Raw genomic sequence first — 26,354 nt, 5'->3', positions numbered from 1 at the left:
GTAGAAATGTATGGGTACAGATTTCTCCTTTATTGTGCGCAAATCGGAATATCAGGCTACAACCTCCTCAATTTCTGCAAACACTGACCAGCATCCTACTACTTCTTCACCTCTGGTGTACTTAACGATCATCTTGTACTTCCCGTAAGGCAACTCGTCCAGACCCTCAACCTTACCATCGAACTGCAGGTTCTTCGCCATGTAGGAGCCCTGGAAAGAGAAAGTCAGCACCATGTCATTACAGCAGCGAACGGCTGACCTTTACTACAGTCAGCGCAGGACAACTTCAAGGCAGTAGACGCTTGTCAACTTCGCTATTCACGTATTTAAAAAATCTATAAACATGAATATCCGACCACAAAGATAAAATAAGAATCGATGGTGTAGCTGGTGAATATTTGTACCGAAGATACATTTGAGTCTTAATAGTCTACAATCTGTGCAAAAATCAGTCTGCAGTGATAAGGATCGAGGGCTTTGAAGAAGCAGCAATCCAGAAAGGAGTGAGACAAGGCTGCAGTTCGTCTCCCTCTCCTTTTCAATCTTTATATAGAAGAGGCGGTGAAGGAAATCAAAGAGGAATTTGGAAAGGGAATTACAATCCAAGGAGAGGAAATCAAAACCCTGAGATTTGCCGATGATATTTTATCTGAGACTGCAAAAGATCTGGAGAAATTGCTGAATGGTATGGACAGAATCTTGGGTAAGGAGTACAAGATGAAAATAAATACATCCAAAACAAAAGTAATGGAGTGCAGTCGAACAGGTGATGCAGGAAATATTAGGTTAGGAAATGAAATCTTAAGAGAAGTAGATGAATATTGTTACTTGGGTAGTAAAATAACTAACTATGGCAGAAGAAAGGAGGCCAGACTAGTACAAGCAAGGAAGAGCTTTCTTAAGAAAGGAAATTCGATCCCTTCGAATGTTGAGATAGTAATTAGGAAGGTGTTTTTGAAGACTTTCCTCCTTAGCGTGCCATTTTATGGAAGTGAAAGATGGACGATAACTAGCTCAAAAACTAAGAAAAATAGAAGCTCTTCAAATGTGGTGTTACCGAAGAATGTTAAAGGTGAGATGGATATATCGAATCATAAACGAAGACACACTGAATTGAATTAGTGAGAGGAGATCGATCTGGCTAAACTTGACGAGAAGAAGAGACAGAATGATAGGACACATCTTTAGACACCCAGGACAGGTCAGTTGATTTTTGAGGAAAATGTAGGTGGGTAAGAAGAGTAGGGGTAGAATAAGGTATGAATATGACAGACACATTAGAACAGATGTAGGATATAGTAGTTACGTAGAAATGAAAACTGTGCATAGGATAGGGTGGCATGAAGTGCTGTATCAAACCAGTTTATGGACTGATGACTCAAACAACAACAGATAAATATCACCGAGGGACTAGTATTGTCAATTCAATTCCTAAGATTCGCGATTTAAATATTTTTCAATTTACGAATAAATCTTGAACTTAACAGTCTGTTAATTCGAGAATCTACTGTAAATAATAATAATAATAATAATAATAATAATAATAATAATAATAATAATAATAATAATAATAATAATAATAAACGTAATATTTTTACGAGGAAGTTTGGAAAATCTTATATGAGACACTTATGAAGGGTTCGCACTCCACCACAAGCGTGTGGGATTGTTACCCACTAAATATCACGCATCCTTTTCTCCACAACATGTATCTCCGCCCCGAAACCGCTCTCGCATAACTTCAGTGCGGCATCGTGCTTGTATCCTCTCAGGCTTCTTCATTCGTTTCTCCTTTACTGGCGTTCGTGAGCATCCAAATCTCTCTTTTTTCTGTCTGATCCCAACATTCCTGGTTTCATAACATCACTAGAATAGATTCTGGTGTCAGATCGCATTGTTCAACTTACCACCTTCTTTGTATAGACCGATGCTCACATACAAAAAAAAGTGTGTAGTACATCATCAGGATCATTGCAATACGAAGGCTATGCCGAAAGTTTTTAGCTGCCCATAAACCGTAATTCTGAGGTCAACGGGATTCTTTTCATTTGAAAGAGCGATGTTTCTCGACCTTGGGACATGCGCGCGCAACCTCTCCCAGCGCCACTGCCGTACTGTAGCTCTGATGACGTCACGCACGGATGCGGATATTCGCGAAGTTAGTGCAAACTCTATGGCAGTGCGGATAATTTTGCTGATAATTTCTGAATAATGGAGTTTATTGATTTTCACTCAGTTATACTCTTATTTTTGCTTGTGGTTATGCGACCCTTGACATTAGTACGGGAGAATGGCCATATAAAATAGCCTTGAAACCATAAAACCGTAAATCTGACCTAAGCTTAACTGGCTCGTGCCCGCAATTATTGGAAGGAAGGAACAATAGTCAATACGTCCGCTGTTGTCGCAAGAGAAATACGTGACGAACCTGTGACTGTAGTTTCCAGGTATCAGACCTATTGTGTTATGTTAACAGATCTATCGGTTCAATACCTTGCGTGGTGCAATATTCTGTAGTTAAATTCTTACAAAAGATTACGAGTAAGCTAACCTCCAACAACAACAAAACATTTACTGTCACTGTCATGAAATTCAGTTATTGTTTTAAAAATGTAGATTTTTGAACAGCAAATAATGCCTATACAATTATTTTTCACATTCGGTTTTCATGGAATAACCCTGTTCCATTGCCTGTGATATGAAATTTGATAGGAAAAAATCTCAGCAGTGTTATTTCACAATATATTTCTACCTAAAATGGTAAAAAAAAAAGAATGCATAAATTGGACTTGAATTTGCGGATACACCGAATTCAAATAAGCCGTAAATCTGGTTACATAAAATATATCTAATGTTACCCATGTTTTTTTATATAATAAGAAATTTTAAATCACCATCTGGACGAGACACTCTTATTTCCCTCAGAATTTTGTCTTCAGAAAATTGGTTGATACAACTGTGTGGTGACTCACTATTAATTTCTCCCTAGGAACAGCGTTCTTCCATAACTTACTCTTTCTTCATCAGAAGAAAAACACAAATATTGGAGTGTACTCTCCTCGTTTATAATTGGCTGACCGGGCGAGTTGGCCGTGCGGTTAGGAGCGCGCAGCTGTGAGATAGTAGGTTCGAACCCCACTGTCGGCAGCTCTGAAGATGGTTTTCCGTTGTTTCCCATTTTCACACCAGGCAAATGCTGGGGCTGTACCTTAATTAAGGCCACGGCCGCTTCCTTCCCACTCCTAGCCCTTTCCTATCCCACCGTCACCCTAAGACCTATCTGTGTCGGTTAGACGTAAAGCAACTAGCATGTATATATACTAGCATGTGCCCGCGACTTTGCCCGCGTTTATTAATTCAACCGTTAGATGTTTTTAAACTATTTATTTAAAAGCAAATTAAAACTTTGTATTTATTAACTCGCATCGTTTTGACGTAAACTGCATGAAATGCATTATTTTATTTTTATTATATTGTTACTTTCAATGCTTAAGATACCGGGTTGATGGATGGTACAAATAATATTAAAGCCATGTAAAAGACCATGTTATATAATACAAAATATATTGTTTCCTTGTAGAGCTTAAGGATAAACTTTATTAATGTCCTTCCATTTGGAGGTAAGATGTATACTGTATTGTTTGCCTTTGGAACTCTTGAACAATCTACGTACAGTTGAAAATGGCAAAAGTACCGTTTTCGAAGATGGAGTCCTACAACTTTAAGCGATTGTCCTATGTCAAAATTTCAGATCTCTGTGTGCCGAAGATTTGACTGGGCTTAGCACACATACACACACATACACACTTCTGGATATTACGGGCTGAGGGCTCCTTGTTTCGTGGACCGAAAATGGCTTCCTACTCAATAGACTCACAGTCCGAGGAATACTACTTCGCCCGCGGCATGCTCAGTCATGATGGTGGCTTCAATAATATTCGTCATCAGTTTCAGAGCCGTGTTCATTGCAGAGCATCAACAGCGTCATATGCCCTCACACCATATAAGACCAAAAACGGTTTCCTACTCCCTGGACGTAAAATGGCTCCTTGAATATTGTGTTCTCTACCTATCTTATGTACGTTGCCTAGCGACAGCGACTCTATGCATTTAATCTTGGTGACAGCACGTTGGATTATCATATCCCAATGCACGTTTTCCGATGGTTTTTCCTTCATAACTCACCAACGAAAGCTAAAATGAAAATTCCGGCTTCGAGGTGCATTCGGACCCCTTTCCATCTACCTATGTTGAAAATTTCAGATCTCTGTGTGCTGTAGATTTTGCTGGGCATCACGCACAGACACACACAAGACAGACAGACAGACAGACAGACAGACAGACAGACAGACAGACAGACAGACAGACAGACAGACAGACAGACAGACAGACAGACAGACAAACACTTCCTTTTATAATTATATAGATAATTGGCTTTGCAGCCAGGCACACAGCAACTCTTAGCATGGTGATTCTCCCACTGATAACCTTAATGCAATTATATACACATCGTGGTTGATAATAAAAAGCTGAATGAACTAACTCGATTCATTTTACACTATGCATATAGCATTAAACAAAAAACAACAAAATTAAAACACTGCAGAACGATATTCTTAACCTATAGCCTCACGTGAATACACGCTCACACTAAGTTTTCTTCACTAATTGAGGACTCGATATAGACGTTGATTCCCATAGGGAATCTAAAATATTTATTCCGAATGAGTAAATTTATAATACCAATATAAATGGTCCGTTGTTGGATATTATAAATTTTCCAGCTAGCTCATTCCTGGTTGCCAGCGTTTCGCCCCCGTGTGCTAGGCTGGGCTCATCAGTTTTATATTGGTATTACTAATTGAGGACTTTTCACTTAATAATGCAGTCGATAATGCTCAGTCTGATATATATCTGAGTAAACATGCGGCCAACGTTAAAATGTCAATAAAACAGCGAATTCACTTGTAACTCAACTAACTCACGTGCTAAACTTCCCCCCTAACGATAAGCTGATTGCTTTCCCGCGCTTGCTACAGTACGGCCTGTACTTCACGAAGGCAGTGACAGCGCGGGAAAAAAGCACAGGCAGTGCTGAGTCAGACACGGCGAAAGACGGATCTGTCCCGCCGCGATTTTCGCGCAATGATTTTTTATGATTATAAAAAGAATTTAAGTGCCGAAGATTGCCATTTTTCTTTGCTGCGAGTTTTTGATGAGGCTTCCCCTTCTGGGACCAGAGTTGGAAATTGGTTTCGCGAGTTTTCAAGGGGTTGGCAGTCAATTGAAATGAACCTCGTCCCGGTCGCCCAGCAACAGCTGTGACTCAGGAAAACATTGATACTGTGAGGAAAATGATAAAAAAAGATCCACATCTTACATTTTGTTTCATTGAAGAGTCCCTAAATATTAGGTCAACAGCAGCGCAGACCATTTCAATGTCTCTCGATGGACAAAACTTGTAACAATTTCGGCTCAAAACCATGAACAACAACGTTAATGTCAAGAAAGACCTCGAAGAAATAGGCCCACGACCAGATGACGCTCACTAACAAGACATTTTCAGAACAAACATCGTGACTTTTACAACTTCCGGGATGCGAAGTGGCAACTGGTGCAAAGTGGTCTGATGAACGCCGTTCTCGCCACACCGAACGAATGAAAACCTACTGCATCAATCGAAAACTGAGTAAATACCAGAATGTGAAATGAAATTTATTGTGGTCCCTAGTTGGCCGATTAGCAAATAAATAATAATAATAATAATAATAATAATAATAATAATAATAATGAAAATGAAAACCTACAACCTGTTTTCCAGTCAGTGACCGGGTCAGGGATGTAATGAATGAATCATTATTACGATGGGGTCGCCACTCCCAAAGTGATATATTAATGAATGATAGATGCTACGAAATGAGAATGGAGAGTGTTGCTGGAATGAAAGATGACAGGGAAAACCGGAGTACCCGGAGAAAAACCTGTCCCGCCTCCGCTTTGTCCAGCACAAATCTCACATGGAGTGACCGGGATTTGAACCACGGTATCCAGCGGTGAGAGGCCGACGCGCTGCCGTCTGAGCCACGGAGGCTCTTAATAATAATAATAATAATAATAATAATAATAATAATAATAATAATAATAATAATAATAATAATAATAATAATAATAATAATCCACTTACCGGCTCAATCGGACATTTGACTTCCAAGCCCGAGCTAGTGAGGAACGTCCCGAATTCATTTTTGCCGAACTTGAGGCAATCACCGCAGGGCTGTGCGGACTCGTGCTTGTAGGCGTTCATGCCCCATCCACCCATACCCCACTTGCTAATGTCGATGTTGGCCTGGAAGCATACAGTTAGACTAGGGTTCATTAGCACTTGTCATCTGAAACAACTGTGACATTTTATAAATAGTCGGAACAAGTTAGAATTGAGAAAAATAGAAGTAAATTCACCACGCATATATCTGTATTGAATATCAAATCTGGCTTGCGACGATTAGAAGAACGTAATTTCAAAATATGTCTGATTAAAGTTCATGTTTACGATACATTAGAATATTTATCATATTTATGAACCACATCAAGAAGTTTCTTTTGTTCAGATATTTGGGCATCGAATTCAACAAAAGACAAATCGTTCAAATAAATAAATAAATAAATAAATAAATAAATAAATAAATAAATAAATAAATAAATAAATAAATAAATAAATAAATGATGATAATGTCCGTCTCTGTGGAGTAGTGGTTAGTGTGATTAGCTGCCACTCCCGGAGGTACGGGTTCGAGTCCCGGCTGTGACATTAAATTTGAAAAGTGATAACGGCGTCCACTCAGCTTCGGGAGGCCAACTAAGTATAGGGGGGTTCGATCTCCACCTCAGCTACCCTCGAAGTGATTTTCCGTGGTTTCCCACTTCGTTTCCAGGAAAAATGGCAGGATGGTACCTAACTTAAGGCCACGGCCGCTTCCTTCCCTCTTCCTTGTCTAGCCCTTCCAATCTTCCCATCTTCCACAAGGCCCCCTGTTCAGCATCGCAGGTGAGGCCGTCTGGGCGATGTACTGGTCCTCCTTCCCAGTTTATCACCGACCCGAAGTCTCACGCTCCAGGACACAGCCCTTGAGGCGGTAGAGGTGGAATCCCTCGCTGAGTCCGAGGGAAAAATCCAACTCTGGGAATAATAATAATATTGGTAATCTGTCCGCTCGTCAATTTCAACGTTCTGTTTTACTCTAGACCTACTAGATGGCAGAGTTAGCGCAACCTCTCTTTGGCGCCTATGGCCGAATTTTAATTAATTTTATCGGGTAAACACCAAATGTGTCACCAGATATATTTCACATGCCGACATCGTGTTGTGTCGAATGTATTTTCTTTTTTTCAGCCTTCAAAAATCCAGCCACCTGTGCCGGGTTTGAGCCTGCAAGCCCACACTCTACCACTGATCCACAGAGATAGATAAACCTTAAAAATGAATATTTACAATGATTAAAGTTTCCACTGTTACAGTATTGTCAGTTTTTCTCATCTGTTCAACAATGCTTTTATTAATAAAACAAACTCGTTCGCCGGGCTGAGTGGCTCAGACGTTTGAGTGGCCGCAACATGGCACTGTTCGCACTGTATGCTCTAAGCTTTCTGCTAACGGTCTTTTATCTTCCACCAGTGATTCTATAATGGGTATATTATTTTAATGACATTCTGATCATTTCTCTTCAAAATTAAATCTCTCCAACTGGCAGTGAATGTTTGGGGTTTTATCTTCTAAATGTTGAAGTTCCAGACTCAGAAGTACTGTATGTTTCAGGTTATGATTCACGCAGTGTTTGCATGTTACTAAATTGTGAACTTTGTATTGGTATGTTTTGGGAAGGAACAGGTTGAGAATGGTGTTTTATATTTTGATCATTTACAGAGAGAAGTACGACCAGTGCCCAGTGATTTTGTTTTATGTATTTATATTCACATAGCATCTATATTTCAGAGCATTATGAACTCAGAACAATTGGCGAGTATCTTAGAGGTGAAGCTTCCACGGTGTGTAGAAACATTTAATTTATTTTCCTGGTTCAACCGTGTTGTTGTTTTCTGTATATTACGTACAGTTTGCCGACGTTTCGAATACATTGCAGTATTTTTGTCAAGGCGACTGAAATACCCCTACTCGATCCGAGGTAATCAGTCTCCCAGACAGCAATCACACTACAAGGGTGCTTCACGACCTTGGTCTTTGATACCCTAGCCTTTCTGGCTGACGTAAGCCCTCTGGCTGTCTTGTGAGAATTCTGGAAGGTATGTGTCACGGCCAGGTAGTGCAGAGGTCTATTTGTAAGAAACATAATTATTTGTCCACTTGTGACATTGATACATCAGCGATATTGAGCTCTAATTTGTCACTGGAATTCTCTCGAGCTCACGGATTACATGTGAAACGTCAATTGTATCAGGCAGGGAAGGTCAATAATATCCTTATATCGTGGATATGACTTTGAAGAAATAAAAAGCGATATCTACTCTATTTTCTGCCAAACGTAATTCTTTTCATCCTATGTATGTCATATCACATGGCATTCCTGATTCTTAAAGCAGTTTACAATGTCCGTTCAAGAGAGCTTTACTTGGTGTAATAAATCCAATGCTATCTGGACATATACTGTATAACAAAAAAAAACCGACGCACCAGGAAGTAATTGTCCGATGGCGATACAAATCGGTGGATGTGAGGAACAGACATAGAAAAACAAACGATGAAATGTGCAGAACAGTCGAATGATTTATTGCAGAGTTAGAGCGTTACAAAGTGAGGACGTCATTAAGGTGTTGGTCCACTCCTGGCCTGGATGAAAGCTGTCACCCGACGTGGCATAGACTGATAAAGTTCCCGGATGGTGTCGTGTGGAATTTCGTGCCAAATGGTCTCCCACTGTTGGGCTAAATCGGCGACATTCCGGGATGTTCGCAATCGCCTTTCCATGACGTCCAAAATGTGCTCTATGGGAGAGAGATCCGGCGACCGAGCTGGCCAAGGAAGGATAGGGCAAGCATGAAGACAGTTCATAGCAACACGTGCCGTGTGCGGCCGGGCATTATCCTGTTGGAAAGTAGGGCCTTGATGTCGCTGAAGGAACGGTAACACAACTAGCCGTAGAATGTCATCAACATACCGCTGTGCTGTCAGTGTGCCAGGAATGACTACCAGAGGGGTCCGGCTATCAAGAGAGATGGCACCCCAGACCATCACCCCCTGTTGTGGGGCTGTGTGGCGTGCGATATTCAAGGCAGGATCCCCACGCTGGCCAGGACGTCTCCAGACACGTCTGCGGTTGTCGTCAAGGCACCGTTGGAAACGGGACTCGTCACTAAAGACTATACGTCCCCAGTCAGCGCAGTTACACGTTGCTCGAGCGCGGCGCCACTGTAATCTGGCTTGACGGTGAATAGGCGTGAGTGGTAAGCGGCGTAACGGGCGGCGCGAGCGCAAATTCCTCTCGCTCAGGCGTCTGTTGATGGTCATGGTGGACCCATGTGTGAGGGTCACACGCTGGATCGTTGATAACGACTGCGGTACTGATACCTGTTCTGACAATCGCTCTGTCTGCCCGTGTTGTTGTGGCCCTCGGTCGACCACTGCCGTCCTGACGCCGATGCCTGCCGTTGCTCACCCACGCTTGCCAGCATCGTCTGATCGCCGCATCACTTCGACCCAAATGTCCAGCGACAGCTCGATTCGACCAACCAGCTTCTTTCAATCCGATCGCACGACCTCGTTCAAACTCTGACATCTGCTCGTAATGAGCACGAATCCTTCGGCGTGGCATTCTTACAGCCGACGTTAAGATAGCGCAGTCGAAGGCAACAGCTACTTTGAGCATACGCTTCCGAATCGCGCCTTTTATACACCTGATGCATGCGCAGTTCGGATGCGCGGGAGCTCCCACTATTCATTCATTGGACACGAAACTTTAATCATTTGCATGTTCGGTCCGAATGTCTTTGCATACGTAATTTTCTTACAATCGGGCTACGCATTCCTGGTGCGACTTTTTTTTTTTTTTGGTTATAGAGTGTATATTTAGATAAGCAATATGTGTAAAATTCAAAACGTAAGTACTTTCTATGAACTAGTAGGCCTATAGTCCTGGAAATAACACTCCTGGCGAATATCTGATGCGTTTCAAAAAGCATCAGTTTCTAATCAGTCACCAAAGATGTCCATTAAGGGTTGTCCAAAGGGCACATTACCTAGTGTTTTCTTAAATGATTTCAAACAAGTTTGATATTCATCGAATTGGTGTAGATATAGTAGAAGGCACGCCTGGTAAATTATTCCAGTCTGTAATTCTCCTTCCTATAAATCAACACTTGTCTTATAAATACGTTTATTTTAATGAATTACCATGCCTTTTTAAATATAGTAGCCTACCTCGTTCAAGAAATTTCTTAGAAACCTAATTCTGCCACGGATTTCAATTCTCTCATAACAGTGATTCTGATAATGATTCACCTAACTGTTATCGCTGCCCTGATTCCGAAAATGATGCTTTTTTTCTATCACTTCTAGTTTTGACGCAATTCGGTGTTTTAGTATCTGCGTAAGATGTAATATTGAGAGATGTTCTCGTGCAACTTTTTTTAGAATACAGCTATGTGATTTGATTTGTTATTGTTTGCATTTTATTATAGGTTTATTGCTGTCTACATTTTCATTTTGTAGTTGGGGATTTTCTGGTAAATTCATAACAAGCTCTAGCCGGGCTGAGTGGCTCAGACGGTTAAGGCGCTGGCCTTCTAACCCCAACTTGGCAGGTTCGATCCTGGCTCAGTCCGGTGGTATTTGAAGGTGCTCAAATACGACAGCCCCGTGTTGGTAGATTTACTGGCACGTAAAAGAACTCCCGCGGGACTAAATTCCGGCACCTCGGCGTCTCCGAAGACCTTAAAAAGTAGTTAGTATGACGTAAAGCAAATAACATCATCATATCATAACAAACTCCCCCAGATACGCAATAGACCGCGAGGTATGTAGGATGATCTGATAAGGGACTTAAGAGTTAACCAAAGAAAAAAGTGAAATACTTGGTTCAAGATTGCGCGAAAAGAATATGTTGGCACACGGTGTTACATTTTCCTGGTACCGAAATCGTGACAAAGAATTCCGAAAGTATTATACTCAAGAAGATGAACTTGTACTTTGTACGAATGTTTCAAATCATCTACGTCAACTGGGAGAGAAAGAGTATGATCCTAGTAACTGGTGTTTTTTTTTTACTCTTCCAAAAGAAGTTTAAAGGCTGTTTTGCTTCATAATACAAATGCTATGGCATCCGTACCACTTGCACACTGCACAAAAATGTCTGAAACATACGGGACCTTGAAGTTGGTGCTTGAAAAAATTAAATATCACGAGCATGGGTGGCAAATTTGCGGTGATTTGAAGATCATTGGATTGTTGCTGGGACAACAAAAAGGCTACACAAAATTTCCCTGTTTACTATGCGAATGGGATAGCAGGGCACGGGATAAACATTGGGATACAGTGAATTGGCCAGAAAGGAAACAACTACAACCAGGATCCAAAAATGTCTTGAATGTAAGTCTTATTGACCGTGAAAAAATTCTACTTCCACCCTTGCACATCAAATTAGGATTGATGGAAAAGTATGTCAAGGCATTAGATAAAAGTAACCTATGCTTCCAATATTTATCCACTAAATTTCCCTCATTATCAGATGAAAAAATAAAAAAGGCGTATTTGATAGACCACAGATTCGTAAACTGATGAAGGATAAAATTTTCACTGACACGATGGCCTAAATTGAGAAGGAGGCATGGGACGCATTCAAAGATGTAGTGACTAAATTCCTTGGCAACATTAAGGACCCTCAGTACAAAGAAATTGTAAGGAAAATGTTGGTAAAGTTTAAGGAACTCGGTTGTAATATGAACCTTAAGCTTCATTCCTTAGCTTCGCTTCTGAATTATTTCCCTCCAAATTTAGGAGCTGTCAGTGAAGAACAAGGTGAAAGGTTTCACCAAGATCAAAAAGATGCAGAACGATGCTATCAGAGACGCTGGGATGTGAATATGATGGCCGATTACTGTTGATCGATTGCACGGGACGACCCTTCTAGAGATCATTCAAGAACTTCAAAAACCCGGAAATTCCTCGGAAAACGGAAAAAGAATCTTACCTGGACATAATGTAAGTAACTAAACTATGTATGTTTAACCATGTAATTTTTATTCAAGGTACGAATATATTAATTTAAAAGCAACTGTACAGCCGAAACTAAATAGGCGCTTTATGCTTCAGTTTCATGAATTTCAATATACATTAAAAACGTAATACATACTATTTACTTGCTTGCAAAGCAGCATTTATGTGTATTTAATGCATTAAAAATATGATTACGTTTTGCAAGCTGAAATTTACATTAATATATCAAATTTAATCAATACTAAGTATCAACAATTTTACGTAAGAAGAAAATAACATTTTGTAAAATTGCCACTAAACCAGACGTGATACGCCAAAACTATTTTTTCTCGAATTCTGCGTTAAGAAATTCATAGAAACCACCTATTTTCGTTTTTACCGCACAAAAAGGTTATTTTGCAGGCTAGTGTAATCTTTGTCTCTCACAAGGGACACCTTTGACCTCGAACGCTCGGAACCGCACGAAACCATGCTTAGAATAACCAGCAATCATAAACAAAACAGTGGTATGCATCATTTCCATGCAAAACTCCGCACTTGTCTGCTAGTGCCACTAGACGGTGGCATAGTGTAGGTGCACTAACCAGTGCTCCAGTTGCGTGAGTGGTACAGCTGCAGTACGCATTTGTCTCTTGGAGTGTTCGCAAGCGAGTTACTGTGTAAACTGTGTAGAGTGCTGTGATATCATGAAGGAGAATTAATTCTACGCATGTGGTCCAAACATTAGGGACGAAGTTGCGACGTGCTGAATATGGAAATTACATCGGGGCCGAGGATATGGAGTTCGCGGATATATTATATAACATAATAATTCAGAAATATAATGGCGATAACACAGAAATACACGACGTTAAGCTGGACAGATATACGGATTTTGAAGGAAAGGAGGAACCTGAACCTGAAGGTGGCTCTTCAAACAGTACACGACATTTATCTCCAGAGCAACAGGAACAGTAAAGTCAAAGTGAGTACGAACTCTCTCCACCCAAAAGACGAGATCCAGTGTATTAAAAGTATTGATGACAGCGTACTAGACAACATTTATGAGGACTATTGCAATCGTGGCTTCAATTCCTATAGCAGACTAATGAAATGAAATGGCGTATGGCTTTTAGTGCCGGGAGTGTCCGAGGACAGCAAACTAATGCATCAAAAGTAAATCAAATTGCACATTAATTCTAAATTATGTGTCTAGGAAACGCGGACCAGGTGCTCATTTCAAAGGAAATAGACTGTCGCAATTACAAATTATAAAAGAGTATGTAATATTGCAATTTGATGGTGCAAGGAGGTATGGATCTACAGTTCACTGCTGGCATCTGCAGATGTGGGCACTAGAAGGGGATAAAATGGTTGGCCTGGTCAATTTCAAAGCTTCCATTTCCTTTATCGACCATCTCAAGGCTGAATATGGCATTTCATCCAGGCATGTTACTACATCTGTCACACGTAAGGACATAGAAGACGATAATATTGTAGTCAGAAGGCACTGTAAGAAAGTTAGTAATTATTGCAGTATGGAAAATTGAATACACATTGCAAGAACGCACTGATATTAAACTATGATTCTGCACACGTTTATTGCACTTAAATTACAGATTCCTTAACATGAGACACAATTACACACACATGCCGCCATTTTACTTTTTTTCACAGAGATTATATACATCCTCCCACCTTGCAATTTTAAAAGTAACACAAAATTGCAACCTTTTCCAGTTTCCTCACAAGTTCAGTCTGTCAGGTATTTTCACACAACGCCCCGATCTTGTAGTTGTACATATCTTCCCTCCAACCTCAGACACCTCGGAATCTTTTGGCTGGACGTTCAATGAAGAATCAGGTTCCACAAGCAGTGGCTTCATTGTTGCACACACCTCCAAAGGATAAAGCCGCTGAAGTGGCCTAATCCTTTCACCATGAGCAGTCCTTACTCTTGCCACTCTTACGTTGCCATCTGCTCCTGGGTAGGTTTCTAACACCAGACCGAGGGGCCAGTTGAATTTCTTCACCCCATCTGACTCGATCAGCACAATCTCTCCCACCTGTAGAGTTCCCGGCTTCTGCGTCATCGTAGTCTTTCTGGTAGGCTTCCTCTTCTGCTTTGTTCTCACATAACCAAGATTCACGGATTTCTTCATCCAGTTTGAAGAGACGATTTGCCTTATCTTCCAATATGTTGAACGACGACTCCAATTCCACTTTATCTACGATATTTTCCTGTAGATTTTGTTTCACTTGGCCGATAGCCCGCGTAAACATGCGTCTCACATGCGATCTTTCTTTCTTCAATTTTTCCCGTCCTGCCACGGTCGCCATTATGTAAGAGAGTTAGTAATCATTGCAGTATGGAAAATTGAATACACATTACAAGAACGCGCTGATATTAAACTATGATTCTGCACACGTTTATTGCACTTAAATTACAGATTCCTTAACATGAGACACAATTACACACACATGCCGCCATTTTACTTTTTTTCACAGACATTATATGGCAGTGGGCAGGCCATGTTACTCGGAGAACTGATGATAGGTGGACAAAGCTTGTGCTTGAGTGGTGTCCGAAAGATCATCTCAGACCAAGGGGAAGACCACCGGACAGATGGGATAAAGACATCCGGAAGATTACTGGGATCATTTGGCAGAACATCGCTCAAGACCGTCCCAGATGGAGAGACCTCATGAAAACCTACCTTGCTTCGGACTTAAAGAGGCCACATCGTAAAAACGATTGAATATGGCTGATAGTGATAGTGATAGTGATATACAGGCACAACAGATTGTGGAAGAAGTGAACATGTTTATAACAGAGGAGGGTGTGGAGAAAGGTAATGTTTGGAACAGTGACCAGAGTCAATTCCAGTATGACATGTCTTCAGCATCAACACTGTCCTACAGAGGAGAGAAAACTACAGGTAGTGTGTTGCAGTTTGTACATAGCTCTGCCCACAGCTACACAATTGATGTGGCTTTATCAATGGCAGGCAGACTAGCAAACAAGTTGTACATCTGTTTTCAAGAGACACGAGGCACTAACGGTCCAAATATTTTAAAGAAACTTGAAACAACCTGTCCACGAAACATTCATGTGGAGGCAAGCAAAAGTGGAAAAATGACTAAAGAACACATAAAACGTTTTCTAACTTTAGTCCTTGGCGGACATGTAACAAATGAAAAGAGCCTATTGTTGTGTGATTCCTGGGCAGGTCATACAGATCGTACACTTCTAGGTGCAAGTTTTCCAAACAAAGATGTTTCGCTGAAGATATTGCCACCGAAAACAACAAAATATTGCCAACCCCTTGATGTTTACTTCTTTCAGCAATATAAACTCTATATCAGAAGGATTACTGATTTTGTAAGACTACAAGGTGCCAAACCACAAGTGAAGGTACATGATCGTTATTTCATCGTGAAACTTCACTCTGTGATTTACAATCAATTTGCTGGACTTACGTATAAGCCTATGTTGCAGTATGCTTGGGGAAAGCCAGGTTATGTCATTGACATACCAACATCATCATTCGAAAATGTAATTAGTGTGGCTTTTGATATTGGACTGCGTGAATACGAAAGCGATTTGGAATGTGATAACGTGGCTTTAGTGATGTGTGCACATGATCTCTCCTCTTTGTTTTAACCACTTCATCGAAATCCCGCATCCGCACTTTGAGGACTAATATAAGCACTTTCAGGTGTGTGGTACTGCTGTATATGTGTCTCTTGCGCTATTATAAGTATTTTAAGCAGATATTTTTTGGCGCTGCTGATTGAAAATGTAATGATACACTGACGTCATTAAATTACATATAATTTCCTTCCTATGGTATTGATATCTTGTTACTTTGTTTTCTCTGTATTAAAATGTTACTTAAGGTAGAAGGCAACGTTTTGCATGGAAATGACGCACTGTTTTGTTTATGATTGCTTGTTATTGTAAGCATGGTTTCGTGCCGTTCCGAGAGTTCGAGGTCAAAGGTGTCCCTTGTCAGTATAGTTGGACCCACGAGAGTTGAAGTCTGATGTTTAGCGCCACCAACGAGAAAAAGTTCACTAACGCTGCTCGAAAACGATCTGCTGCCACGGCAACGGTAACAGAGATGCCACATTTAAGGAAGCTATCTCCACGTGGGTTGGCTTGCTCTCAGTCGCTTTTGTCATATTATTCGGAGCGGTACTGTGTTAGTTGTTGCTGGTTTATATAATAATGTAAGTGTTTGTTTCCTGAATGTTATTTTCGTTGTTAGTTTATTTTCTTTTTTAAGATAATCAGTGGCTATTGTGCAGTTCTATTCTCTATTTAACATGTGCATCTGTTGAGGTTATTGTCAGTTTAGTGAATATGAAATCTTACATTTATCGGTAATGACGTGTGCTGTCTTAAATGCCGGATTTATTAGCACCTTAAACGGATCCAAGTTTATTGAATTGTATTAGGCCAACATAGGTGACTTAATATGCTGCAGACTGAAGTAACTATGACAACACAGCGTACTTCGTAGTTACTGCTGTCGCCGCTCAAATGTCAGACTTCAACTCTCGTGGGCCCAACTATAGTAGAATCGATTTGAAGTTCCCTGGTGGCGAATGAATATTCGTATAAAACTCATTAACACCCAACGCATTGGTCAATAAATACTTACTGTAAGGGACCATATATCAGTATTTCTAAAACACGTATTGATTTATAGGAAGAAGAATTGCGGACAGGAGTAATTTACGAAGGATGCCTTCTACTTTATCCACACTAGTTCGATAAATATTCAACTTCTTTGAAATCATTTAAGATAAGACTGGTACGTAATCTGCCACTTGGACGACAGTCCTAAATTTAGATCATTGATTGATTGATTGATTGATTGATTGATTGATTGATTGATTGATTGATTGATTGATTGATTGATTGATTGAATTGAAACTGTCACTCTATGAAACGCATCAGATATTCCCCCAGCACTGTTATTTTAAGATACAGTCCTGTCTTACTTATTTCCTGGATCGTAGAGACGTATATTGTGAATTTTTCACATATTGCTTATCTAAATATAGGGTATTTCTAGATGGTATTTATTGGTTCTGTTACCCAAAGTAAAGGACTCTTGAATAAACATTGCAAACTGCTTTAAGAATCAGGAATGTCGTGTGATATGACATACATAGGATGAAAAGAATTACGTTTGGCAGAAAATAGAGTAGATATCGGTTTTTATTTCTTCAATGTCATATCCACGAAATAAGGATATTATTGACCTTCCCTGCTATTTTTTTCAACTGATACACCCTATTATAACCTCATAATTGACGTTTTACATGTAATGCATGAGCTTGACAGAATTCTAGTGATACAATTAGTGTTCAGTATCGCTGATGTATCAGTGTTATTAGTGCACAAACATATCAACCACGAATGATCTGCCCTGTCGTCCAGGTGGCAGATTGCCTACCTGTTGTTTTCCTAACCTTTTCTTAAATTATTTCAAAGGAAGTTGGAGATTTACCAAAGATCTCCCTCCAATCTCTTAGTTCTTGTCCTATAAACAAATAATAATAATAATAATAATAATAATAATAATAATAATAATAATAATAATAATAATAATAATAATAATGTTTTTGTTTTTACATCCCACTAACTACTTTTGACGGTTTTCGGAAACGCCGAGGTGCCGAAATTTTGTCCCGCAGGAGTTCTTTTATACCAACACGAGGCTGACGTACTTGAGCACCTTCAAATACCACCGGACTGAGCCAGCTTTATCTCAATATCATGGTCTTTCCCACTTTTAAAAACTCCATTCAATCTTTTTTTGCTATTTGCCGTACGTCGCACCGACACAGATAGGTCTTACGGCGACGATGGGATAGGAGAGGCCTAGGAGTTGGAAGGAAGTGGCCGTGGTCTTAATTAAGGTACAGTCCCATCATTTGCCTGGTGTGAAAATGGGAAACCACGGAAAACCATCTTGAGGGCTGTCAACAGTGGGGTTGGAACCCACTATCTCCCGGATGCGAGCTCACAGCTGCGCAGCCCTAACCTTACGGGCAACCTTATTTGTCTACTGATGTCATTCCACACCATTTCTCCACTGACAGCTCGAAAGATCTTGCGTCTCCTTGCTCCCAAGTCTTCCCAGTCAAAAGTATGCAACTCTTTCATAACACTACCCTTTTGTCAGAAATCATCCAGAACAAATCGTGCTGCTTTCATTTGGATCTTTTGCAGTTCTCAAAGCAAGTAATCCTGGTGTCGGTCCTATATACTGGAACCATACTCTAGTTGGGGCCTTACCAGAGACTTTCGCGCTCTTTCCTTTACATCCTTACTACAACCCGTAAATACCCTCATAACGATGTGCATTCCTTATTTACAACCTCGTTACCCCATTGAACACCATTCCTTATATTAACACCTAGGTGCTCATATTGATCCTCCCAACAACACAGTAGGCTAATTAAAACTGAGAGGACTTTCCTCTTGGTAAAGGTTGCAACCTGACATTTTACCCCACTGTCTGCTGTCCATCTCACAACATTGTCAATGTACTCGTTCACAATCCTGTATATACAGCTTAAAATGATCACAAAAACACCCTTATAGACATCTGCGTTACATGTGTTTAGTGGCGACATTTGTTCGAAATGATTTATATTTTGAGATGGATCTCCTTCTGTTGTTATTTTAACTTAACATCAGATATTTAAATTTGTACGTTATTATTGACAGCTTAACGATTCGATACGGTAATCAGAAGGCTATGTTTATGTAACACGGGTTTCTTTACATTCAACCAATGCGTCGGCCATGTTCACTTTGTATTAAGGTCTGATACTATTATAGATGTTCTTGAGCCACCACTCCATACTTGTTACTCCACTCGTTCTGATTCATATCCAACGGCATTAAAGATCAACGAGCTAAAGATATATAGACTGCTAAACATACTCGTTACAGCGCCCCTGGTTGAAGCACAGCGAACTAACTTTTGCCTACAACTGTCATGGCGGCTGCTACTTCTTAGTCTTGACAGTTAGCCCTTATCAGTTCAATGAATTGATGAGATTATACGTTATTGCAAATTAAAGATATATTTAAGAATAAACACGACATTTTCAAACATGCTTAATGTTGCATTGATGTTATAATGAAATAAGCGCTGTGAATATGGTGAGCATTTGCTTGGTTAAAACGAGAATTACGTATGTAGAAGAATGGATAATTCGGCGTCATGCACGAACAATAAAGTCATTCGCTACAGAAAGACATGTTATGCGTGCAGCAGTTCATTGAGGAATTCACACGCGTAGAGGGAGATACCACTGCCTTTTCATGACATACCTTCAGTGTCATTCTGGTATAATTTTTGAATTTTGCTTCTTTGTCTGGTTTGTTACGTTTTATGCTTTTTGCTACTTATGGCTACTTTCTAAGAAGTGCTGTGCGACATGCAGCACATACGTCCGTTGGTTGCGGTGTACAATATCTCTACGGCATCCTCTGCCTGTCGTAAGGGGCCACTAAATGAGGTAACCCCAGATTCTAAAGTTGAGAACACCTGACCCCTGGTTGAGTGTAGCATTCCTTCCACATACGGTATCCTACCAGGTTTACCACTTTAATATTTCTACCGGACCTCTCTTGGTCAAACCTCGCCTGACTTCATTCGACTGAATTCATAGCCTACATTTATTTATGTATTTATTTATTTATTTATTTATTTTAACCGTGCACACCTTCTCAAAGACCGTACTCCAACACACAACAACTTCTGCAGAGCCTTTTCTATGGCAGATTCAGAGGAAATAAGCATATGTTTTGCCTACAAGTGTCATGGCTGCCAGTGGTTCAAGTAGATTCAAAGATGGCCATCAGATTAGCAGTCTATATTTTTAATGTCGTTGTTCATATCACCATACCCGGCATCCGCCATTTTTGAATCTGTGGTAACTATAGCTCATTCCATTTTAAGAAAACAGTATTGCTCTTATGGACCTACAAGGAATGAGTTCTCCCCCTCTTAGACACCCATAATTCCTCGTGATTAAAGAATGTTATAATGCACTTTATATTGTATTATCAAAGAAAGAAAATGGATGAGGCATGTTCTTACTAAAATAACTACTTAACATTCTCTAATTCATAAGTACATTCGCAGGGAGGAAGCACAACGGCAGGAACAGCCATCGCTTTGTTGCCTTCCGCCGTTTTCCTTACGCGTAATCCGTTACGCTGTGAATCGCCGACAGCTTGTGTGTGTGTTCTAATATTCTTGTACTGTACAGCAGTTGACTGAAGATTTTGATGCTGTGGTGTGCAGCGATACATTATGGCATGACTTGTACTGATGCAGAAATTCGCTATGATGTTTATCTCTGCTTGGTTTTGTTATTTAGCTTTTGTTCCTTAAGCGCATTTTATTTTTGCCACATATTTACCATTTTTTTACAAGCGCATTTTATTGTTACCATTCTTTTCGTGGCGCGATATGACAACACAGCAGTACCCGGCGTTGCCTGGGCAAATTTATTAAATGCAAGTAACTGCATCCACCATCCCGAGCCTATACAAATTATCTGTTCTCTATTTTCACCCGGTTTGCCTTGAACTTCAATACTGAGGCTTTATATGTGCATTGATACACACAGCCGTTTTTGCCGACTGTGACGAAACCACTGCCTCCTCGATCTGCATCTAAAATGACTGCTTATAAACAGTCGTCGGGTGCGTATCGAGCAGACAGTGGACAAAACACATTAGTGAGCGCGACGTTAGGTGAGGAAGCTAGCTAACATTATATAAAAATAAATTATTGTTCTTATTCTTATTCCAAAAGTCCTTTTACGTGTATATTATTGAATTTCAAAGATACTTCATGATATCTAATACAGGAATACCTACCAATGATGCAATCGCCACGTAAATTCAGCCACGGCCGACTTGGCGCTAGAGCGTGCACAAAGTTTTCAAAACGCTCGCTGCACCGCCAGCTAAATGACAGGGCGAGTCGCCAAATCCGCCGCCTATCGGCGAGCACCGCTGTGTCTGTTTCATCCCATCTGATACAACAGAAACATGCGCCGACTCGGCAAAAACCGCTCCGTGTGTCATCAGCCTTAAAAAAATACATATATTGCAGCTTACTTTCTTCCTTCCTTTATTTTGAACTTAAGTACGGGTACCGATATATGCCACAGTTTTCCCGTGATGCTGTTGAGCAGAGTCGTTCGATATGGCAACACTGTTGTCATAAGAGCAATACTGTTCTCTGTTATTCTTTATTTAACCTAAACTAAAAGTTCGGTTGCCCAGCTGGGACTTCCTTTTAGAACAATAATCTCTACCAGCATCGCTCTACTGAAAGGATCGTATCAGTGAGCTAGAATTACATAGAGAGGCGGAAGCGCTGTCTGGCTGAAGCTAGCCTAATTGAACGAACGTCCGCCATGTTTCCAGGGGTCAGATAAGCAAGGGGAGTTGGCTCTCGAATGACGAAAAGTTTAGAAAATACCAATTATAGAATCACTGGTGAAAGGTAAAAGACCGTTAGCAGAAAGCTTAGAGCATTAATAATCATAGAGTGCGAACAGCGCAACTTCATCCATGTTGCGGCGCGAAGCGAACATCACGACGAGCTAATCGCAGGGTGGTTCGAAAAGGATATAAGGAGAATCTTTACACAGTGATATAGGGCACGAAATCGGAAAAGAACAGTATATTGCTTGGCTCTTCTGGTTGAGCGTAAATTACAATAAAATCCTTGGCCATAAATGAGTATTTATGACGGAAATCCTTAAAGCGAAAGGGATCTGCACCAGGGTACAATCTCATTCTGATCATATTTTTAAACGTATTGCATTCCCCTGTGAACCACTATAATTGTTCAATGTAATTATTTATTATAATATAGGGGAAACATCACTTTTTTCTTGCTACCGTGTCGTACTGGGATTACTAGCTGAAAGGTAACTTTGATTGTTCATATAAAGTGTATCCTAATTTGAAATATTAATGCGACTGACATCTACAAGAAACACTTCATAAATTTCACAAACAGCTGTAAAATGCTGTATTTACCATGCTTGGTGTACGTTTGACTGAAATAGGCTTACATCAAACCAAAGCCAAAGGACAAAACACGGAGAGTGGCACGTAGCCTTCAGGACCATTAAGGAGAGAGAGAGAGAGAGAGAGAGAGAGAAAAGTCATTGAATCATACCACCAACAAAACGAACTCTCAAGGGCAAAATATAAACGGGCACCAAGAAATCATCATTTATCATAAGTCGGAAAAAAGAACCATTATCAATCACCATACATACTCAACACCTTACTCCTACTAGCGCAGCCGTACACTGAACATACGGCTGGCATTCTTGAAGGCGAAAATATAACTTTTCACTTCATAATACAGACGTTGTTCAATCGCAAAGCACAATCTCCCTGATCGTATCTTCTCGCGCCAACTCACTTTCTTTTGGCATCTTAAGACATGGCTGCCTTTTATGAACTTGCCTACCCAAGTAGCGCTGATGGCATTCATACAGCCGCTCCTATGTTATTCTACCCCGTTGGATCTTATCAAATACAGTAGAGATAATACGCAACACTGAGCGAGATATCGAGGGACAGCTATTGGAGCTCACTCTAGCGGATAGACCTGAACAGTACTGATTCTCTCATAAGAGCACGTGTATTTTTGTGTGAAGTTTTTGGTGTTATTTATGCGTTTTCAGTGAGTTGACGTAATTAAATAGTAGCGTGTGATTTTTTTTCTATTTGCCTTACGTCGCACTGACACAGATAGGTCTTATGGCGACAATGGGATAGGAAAGGCCTAGGAGTTGGAAGGAAGCGGCCGTGGCCTTAATTATGGTACAGCCCCGGCATTTGCCTCGTGTGAAAATGGGAAACCACGGAAAACCATCTTCAAGGCTGCCGACAGTGGGACTCGAACCCACTATCTCCCGATTACTGGATACTGGCCGCACTTAAGCGACTGCAGCTATCGAGCTCGGTGACCCATATTTTAACTGGCATAAAATGTAATACGCATATTTTATTCTATAGTACAGCAGTTAACCTTCAATACCGATGTGTTGTAGGTGTGATCTGTGGGTTTTGAAATGTCACAGAAGTGATTTGGATAAGGTGTACAAGAAAGAAGGGACGTTACGCTTATATAAGAATTATAAGATCTGTTCAGATAATTTCCAGGCCAGCGACTTTAGAAATCCTCGACTATACAACCAAGGATATGTTAAATTTTTACTCTAATTGTACGTAAATACGTAAATATTCCTCAAAGCATCACTATCGACAACATTTTCATACTTTTCTTTCTTTTATCCCTCTTCTCAGATTAAAGCCGGAATTTTATAGATTTTCTTTCTGTTAGTAGGCTTCATGTTAAGAGGAAAATTGTCCAGATTTTAATTGTTATTTCATTGCATCATGTGTGTAAGGAATGTGCTGATATTTTTATTGACAAGTGTCTTAATGTGATGATAAAATGTTTTTAAATGACAAAAAGGACAAATCCAACCGTAAAAGTTCAGGCAGGAATGCTAAAGCTAAAAAAGTAATGCATAAATGAAAAATCAAGCCATTTCACAGCAGGCCATTTCATATCTCGTTTATGTGTCTAATTTCAGTCTTTGAATAATAACCTTTTAAATAATTTTTCATTCATTTATCCAGAATTGCTTTAGCACTTCGAAATTAATATCTCAATAACACTTTCTTTCTAGACGTAATTTATTTATCCTTTTCCGTATATACATTTCCATTGATATTTGAATTTAGCGCGATTTGTTCAGGTCAAGTCACTAGGAGCGCCACCGTCGAATTGTGTCCTATTTTAGCAAGGCGAAATCCGTAAGTGTCGCGTATTGTCTCTGATCTTATCAACAATGAGAAGCGAAAGAATCCCGAAGCAAATCTTACAGTACCAACCCAGAGGAAGTAGCTCTATCGGACAAGCAGCTCAGAGATGAATTAAGACCGTAAATAGACCTGATGATGATGATGATGATGATGATGACGATGATGAAGTGCAGTGCAGCGTTGAGCTTGCTGAATGCTTAACTGATATCAGTACTCACAATCATCCCGATGTCATCACTGAATGGTAGCTTCAGGGTATAGTTCACGTCGTACCTGAACTCGTCCTTGCTTATCTTGCGTTTAATCACTTTGAAGTCTATCATACTGTTTACGTTCTCGCCCTCACAGTGCTCCACCCTGTTCACGTTGATCAGGTACGGGCCCTGGAAGCATAACATAAAACGTCACAACACACTTTATTCAGTAGTAGTAAACAATTCCGTTCTGTTCCGGTGTTCAATTCCTGTCATACATCAATTTTTTTCGGAGTTGGAATCTGACGGTTGAGTGGCAGAGCGCCGAACTATAGAAAATAAATAAACACTGCTTTTGTGATGTGCAGGCCGTACTGTAGGAAGCGCACCAAGCCAACCAGCTGATCAATTAGGGCGGTCTAAGTGAATGTTATGAATTGTATTTGTGAATGTAATACATAGTAATTGAAAGCGTTCTGTTAAAAGATAGACCTTTATTTTTAAGTATATTGCACAATACTTCTCTAAATTTATCATAATTTACATAAAAACAGCTCTTACTGAGATAATGAGACCTCATAGTTTAGGTTAGGTATGTTATTTTCATGTAGTAAGTGATGGAAATTCAAGGAAGGAAATTACTCATTGAATCGTTACCGTATAGCATATTTTTTATGGAAATATAATGTTAATAATTTAAATACATTGCCACAAAGTTGTGAGTATCACGACGTACTATACATCAATATTTTTATTTGTTAGGAATGACGGCAGGAGAAACTCATGGAAGACGAAAATCCTAACCGAAAATGTAACTATTACGAAGAATACAGGAGTATGTTTCACTCATTTTCCCGAGCTGAGGGTGAGTTCTTCTTTTGATTTTCTTCTTGTTATGTAGATTATGGCAGTGCGTTTTACTGTTGACAGAAACTACAATCCTAAAAGTAACACAGATCATCAGTAAACAAGTGAGCCTACATTCGTGTTATTTCTTGGGTTAGGTAATATTGAAAACGTGTAATAAAAGTGGATCCAATCTGAAATGTATAACTAAATGCAGTGATGTGGGAAATACAGAATTATATAAATAAATACATTATAACTCTCTGTAAATTCTTAGACTTAGGTTTGAAATAATTTTTATGTACATAACTATTCTTTGCTATATGTTCTTTGAAGCGTGTCTTAATAACAGTGTTTCCTTGCACTGTGTGTGCAGTTACGGCTGTGTCCGACTCGTTGGCTGAATGGTCATCGTACTGGCCTTCGGTTCAGAGGGTCCCGGGTACGATTCCAGGCCGGGTCGGGGATTTTAACCTTCATTGGTTAATTCCAGTGGCTCGGGGGCTGTGTGTTTGTGCTGACCCCAACATCCCTGCAACTCACACACCACAATAACACTCAGTTACCTACACATGACAGATGCCGCCCACCGTCATCGGAGGGTCTGCCTTACAAGAGCTGCACTCGGCTAGTAATAGTTACGGCTGTTCAATAAACAAACTGTGGATATCGCCTGTGATGGACAAGAACAACCCTCTGCGAGTCGACGAGGAAGCTTGTGCATACGCGCGGAACATTATGTCTGTCTCCCACATCCTCTCCCTCCCCTTCCCTTTCCTGAAGCTCAGCAAATAAGGCGCGCCAGGAAATAACAAAGTAACCTCATTTTCTCCTCACCATCGTTCTTACGTATACATAATATACTCGAAAAATGAAATATTTCTTCATTTGCCAGAGATTTTTCTCTTGATATGTGTAAAAGCAATTATTATGTTCCATTTGTGACAAATTTTATTGTGATATCTGGGTGATACCAATGCGCATCGTACCCGTTCTGACACATTCTCTATAACACTGTAACATACACACTATTAAACGAAGAATGACACGTTTCATTCTACAAGAACATCTTCGATTCTGTCAAATCGCTTTAAATCATGCTTTATGTTCGTAAACTTGCCAGTGATTCCGTGTTGGTGATATTGTGAACAAGAAATAACAAATAGTGGTAGTTGAGGACAACTACAGTCACCTTATTGACTTACAT

At 40.1% G+C, this 26,354-nt stretch overlaps 1 protein-coding gene and 1 long non-coding RNA gene across 2 annotated transcripts in view; one reads left to right on the top strand and one right to left on the bottom strand.

Moving 5' to 3' along the window:
• Positions 1-26,354, top strand: part of LOC136885601 (uncharacterized) — an 89,428-nt gene that overhangs the window by 23,510 nt on the left and 39,564 nt on the right. Inside the window, exon 2 of the long non-coding RNA XR_010861571.2 lies at positions 25,064-25,166. This is a non-coding gene — a long non-coding RNA (uncharacterized lncRNA). The remainder of the gene's footprint in view (positions 1-25,063; positions 25,167-26,354) is intronic.
• LOC136885250 (uncharacterized) lies at positions 23-24,451 on the bottom strand. Its single transcript, XM_067157728.2, has 3 exons — positions 24,326-24,451; positions 6,185-6,346; positions 23-210 (listed from the first exon to the last, which is right to left on the bottom strand). Exons 1-3 carry the CDS (start codon positions 24,428-24,430, stop codon positions 52-54), a joined length of 426 nt encoding a protein of 141 aa, XP_067013829.2. The 5' UTR covers positions 24,431-24,451; the 3' UTR covers positions 23-51.

Source organism: Anabrus simplex, chromosome 14, assembly GCF_040414725.1.
Source record: "Anabrus simplex isolate iqAnaSimp1 chromosome 14, ASM4041472v1, whole genome shotgun sequence".
NCBI lineage: Eukaryota > Metazoa > Arthropoda > Insecta > Orthoptera > Tettigoniidae > Anabrus > Anabrus simplex.
This window is presented reverse-complemented; position numbering and strand designations above follow the sequence as displayed.